We start from the raw sequence: 4683 nt of genomic DNA, 5'->3' as shown, positions 1-4683 counted from the left end.
GTATTCCACGCTACACAAACCCACAAAGAAGAGACTAGACCGCAGAAACGGTGGCGAATCACTTTAGAAACAATAAATATTGGGTTAAAGTTGCGGGAAAGTTGCAGTGTTTTGGGCAAAGTTGCAAAAAGTTGCGATTTCACGGGGTTTGCTTGATTTTGCGTTAATAGTTGCGATCGCAACATCGCGAAATCCTGGAGGGTCTGATTCTTACCGAAGCGATAGTTCAGATGTTTTGGACAAAATAATACTTTACCTGAATTTACCTTACTAGGAGTTCATTTCTGACCGAATTGATGAGCTAATGGCTAGTCTGAGTATGCCGGCTGTTGCAAACAGCGTTGTAGAAATCTTTACATCGCTGCCAGTTTCACATTAAGTGATCAAATGCATCAAATTTGATGGTAATTTGCGAGTGCAGATAGTTCCACTGCAGCATGGGGCGCTCCTTGAATATTTTAGATTAGAGTTAGTTTAAAATGGCAGCAATCCATTTTGGTTTTAGCCCTGCTCAGACTAGGCATTAGCTCATCAGCCTGATCAGAATTAAACTCTATTTCTTCAAATTAGGAGTATCATCAACAGGCAAGATATTATTTTATTCAAACTTTCTGAGATGTAGCTCTATTAGCATCATCAAAATAATGTTTTATAATTTAAGTTTTATATTATTCTTGCAGCTTTCTTTGTTTGACAAGCTGGTTAAGTCGGAGTTTGTTTGCTTTTATTTCTTAAATGTTTCCCTTTTTGTTTTGGAGGAGTTGCAGGGTTTCCATTACACATTCTTTTCAGACAGAAAGTGGTGTCCCGTGTCGGGTCGGCGTTACTTTAGAACGGTGAGCCTCCGTTTCATCCGCCAGGGCTTGTTCCTGATGTTGGCGATCAGTTTCTTCTTCTCCTCCACCTCCTCCATCAGCCGGGCCATCTCTCCCTCCGACATGGACTCCTCCTCCTCTTCGTCCGAGTCTCTGTTGGAATCGGTGGAACTGGAGACAAAATCAGGCAAACAGGAAGTTTCAATTGGAGGTTTTTTTTTGACTCCTCGTGGGTTTTTACCTCCTCCAGCCTACCTGTCGTCCTTTTTCTTCTTCTTTTTCTTCTTGTCTTTGTCGTCATCTTTGTCCTTTCCTTTGGCGCCGCCCTTCTTCCCCTTCCCGTCCTCGTCCTCCTTCCCTCCTTTCTTTCCTCCTTTCCTTCCCTTCTTCCCCTTCCCGTCATCGCTGTCGTCCTCATCGCTGTCCTGAGCTTTGCCTCCTTTCTTCCTATTGGCTGCGCCTCCTCTCTTCTTCTTCGGAGCCTCATCTTCGCTGTCATCCTCATCGTCATCGCCGCCTCGTTTCTTGGCCGGCCTCTTCTTGTTCGCTCCTCTTCCTCGTCCCCTTGGAGCCTCATCCTCGTCATCATCGTCACTGTCTGGCTTTTTGCCTCTGCCTCTTCCTTTTGCGCCTCCTCCTCTTCCTCCTCTCCCGGCGGCCTGTCTTCTGTTTGTCCTCCTCTTGGTGCCACCGTCTACATTTTAAAACACAAAAACCTTTGATTTAATTCACTATTTTACACAAATTTGGTCAAATTCAGTTTGATTTACTCACCATCACTGTCACTATCGTCTTCTACGTCTATCTCGACTGAGGAAGAACACAAACAAAAATGAAACAGTTTAAAACAGAACCAGCTAAACACACATTGAGATCCTTCTATATTTATAATTACAAGTCTTAGTGCAAACTTTAATTGTCCAGATCATTAAAAATTATCCACCATTAGATAAGATCGACTGTACCTGCCATCCAGTCCGTGGTTAATTTGTTATTAATCTTAATCTGGTGGCAACATTCCTCATTTTACCATTTTGCAGGTGTGCTGCCTTTTATTCAAAGACAGTAATAAGTTTATTACGTGACTAAGTTACATACACAAGGTAATAAATAAGTTCATGGTTAATATTTAAGAAAATGTATGCTAAAAAACTGTTAAAATGTTTTGGGTTTTGAATTCTAATCGGAGTGAGACATCCGATCTTTGTTATATTGTATGTGCAGAATACGTGACGTAGTGAGTGCTCTCACTATAAAACGATCTTTGACGTATTTTCTTCGGTAAAGTTTTAAAAAATAAGGGAGGAAACAGGTTTTATAAACGCTAAATGTGTCCTACAGGCCTCCGTCTTTGTAAGTATTGGTGTTCAGGCAGCACTTGTGCATTTATATTTATATTATAATGTTGCTTTTGTTGTTTTAATTCATAAATACACAGGTGTGATACCTTATATGTTTTGATATATGTATATTTTGGACTTGATTGACAGCTGTCTTGTCCCGCCCCCTTCGGTTTGCTGCTCATTTGGGCCTCAGGCTTCAGCCAATCAGGGTGCACGTACAGTAACGTGCCTCGTGGGCGTGGTTTATCGTGCGAGCAAGATGATAAACGAGGTGAATAATTTAATTTCTCACCTGTTTTACGTCATGTCTTTGGGGAACAAACATTTTTTTTTTTTTTTTTTTAAAAGAAGCACTTTCCAATATTGCATTACCTGTTTGCAATATTGCATGTGTAAGCTTGGTTTTTGGTGGTGGTTGGTTTTAAGGTTGTCCTTGTGATGAAAAATGACAATTTAAAGCAGGTTTTCTTTATTTCAAATTAGATGCTTCTGTTGTTGAAATCCAAACCGCAGCATTTTATTATATATCTGTTAGCCCACCCGACAAATATCACCACCAACCACCATTGAACATGTTAAACCAGAACTGTTGAAACATTTCAACATCAGCGTGGTAAATTGTCAACATTTTGTCAGATTTTAAATGAGTTTCATTTAGCTAATGATCAAATACTTCACAGAATTAGCCCAGCCTGCTTTTTGGGTTCAAAGCTAACATGCTAAAGTAAAGTTTAAAGTTTTTAACAAAAAATTAACAACTTTAAGCTGTCCTTAATCTAACAAATCCTCATGATAACACATTAAACCCGAAACTTTGAAACATTTCAATAACATTATGATAGACTTTTCTAATTTTTAAAGCAACCAAATACTTGACAACGGTAGCTACAGCTACTTTTATATGTTATGCTAACTGGTTACAAAGCATCACATTGTCACGCTAACATGCTAAATAAAGTTTTTGGAAACATTTCTTTCAGTGTCAATTTAGTCAAATATTTTGCTTTTGGCAAAATACTCAAAAAGTTAGCATTTCCGTTAGCCCTAGCTGCTTTTTGGGCTCTATGCTAACAAATCGCTAATGCTAGCACACTAAACTAAAGCTCAAGTGAGATTTTATTCGTTTATTATTACCATGTTGACTTGTCAACTTTATCATTTTAAAAGAACAAGTTTTCAGCTCTCTGTGTTGGTTTGTCAAATGATTTTACAAAGTATTCGGTTAGCATTAAGCTAGCTAACAAATCATTAAATCATAAAGCTAACATGTTAGCATATTAACTTTAATATTTATCTATCCCAATCATTAGAACTGGTTTGCTTATAATTAAAAATGTAAAAAAAAGTTAATAACATTTTATTACTTGGGTTCTATTTGAACAAATTCATGCTAACAAGCTAAATTAGCTTGGCTAGCTTAACCATTATTTAGCTAGCTCTGGTTTTAGATCAAAATTCCATCAGTTAGCCTAAAATTCAAAGCTTTTTCCACTAACAGTTTAATAAATCACCTTGCTAGGATGTTATATTAAAGTGTTAGGAAAGTTACTGTTTTATTTTCATCATTTAGAATCCATTTTTGTTTTCGTTAAATGATCCGCTAACAGACAAACGACCACAAAAAGTCAGTGACATTTAAGCTCCAGCTCCTCTCTCTGGATTCTGTTTACCAGCAAATCAATAAATCAACACGCTTACGCGCTAAACTAAAAGGTCGAAACCCGTTTTTTTACCAGTTCAGCAGCTCATTTCACTAACACTAACCTTAAAGTGACAAATTTTAATCTGTCAAACGGTTTGCTGAAAAAAGCCAGAGCCATTTCCAAAACCGTTTGCTGCTCTTGACTTCTAGTTTATTAAGCAAATAAACAAAACATCATGCTGACGTTTTAAACTAAAGTCTAAATATTTATTTATTTATCATTGTTTACCTGTTGTGACTCATAAAAGTGCTGTTTTTTCCTTAAAGTGTCCAAATTCACCTGAAGGAAAACACTAGCAGGAAACCATTGGACCAAACCTGCAATGATGTTAGTTCTCTGGGTTGAAGAGGGTCAAAGGTCACCTCAATCGACCGTAACCCTCTGGTGTTGAACTTTATAAGGTGCTAAAATCCCTTAAGAGTTCAACTTGGTTAAGTTAAAGCAATATCCAGAAGTAAACCAGCCTGATTTCGTCTTTGTTTACAAAACAAACATCAGCTCCGGCTCACCTTCCTCGGCATCGGCGTCCCTTTTTCTTGGCATGCTGGAAACGAAAGAGCGGCCTGTCCCCCCGCGTAAACGCCGTCTCCTCTGGCTCGGATCCTCGCCAGCGAGCGGTTCCGTTGCCCTGGAGACTTCCCGCCAAAGGTGTCAACAGGCGCTGCTGGGAAAGTGAAGCGGGTTCTGGAGAACCAGAAAAAAAAGGCTGCGATGCGTTTTGGAGAGCTTCGGACGTTTTCTGCGACGTTTTTACGACTCGGAGATTCACTTCAGGCCTGAACTGTAGCTGCAGCTGGAAAAGGTGTAATGATCGCGCTTTCC

The 4683-nt window shown here is 39.1% G+C and overlaps 1 protein-coding gene across 1 annotated transcript in view; it reads right to left on the bottom strand.

Moving 5' to 3' along the window:
* tmc2a (transmembrane channel-like 2a) overlaps positions 1–4683 on the bottom strand; it is a 13220-nt gene extending 8537 nt beyond the window's left edge. Inside the window, exons 1-4 of the mRNA XM_017438551.3 lie at positions 4371–4683; positions 1590–1625; positions 1071–1509; positions 828–986 (exon numbers count right to left, since the gene is read on the bottom strand). Of these exons, the coding sequence (XP_017294040.1) occupies positions 828–986; positions 1071–1509; positions 1590–1625; positions 4371–4404 (668 nt within the window). The 5' untranslated portion in view covers positions 4405–4683. The remainder of the gene's footprint in view (positions 1–827; positions 987–1070; positions 1510–1589; positions 1626–4370) is intronic.

This window comes from Kryptolebias marmoratus, linkage group LG14 (assembly GCF_001649575.2).
Source record: "Kryptolebias marmoratus isolate JLee-2015 linkage group LG14, ASM164957v2, whole genome shotgun sequence".
Classification (NCBI taxonomy): Eukaryota; Metazoa; Chordata; class Actinopteri; order Cyprinodontiformes; family Rivulidae; genus Kryptolebias; species Kryptolebias marmoratus.
The sequence above is the reverse complement of the archived record's forward strand: the minus strand, read 5'-3'. Positions and strand labels throughout refer to the sequence as shown.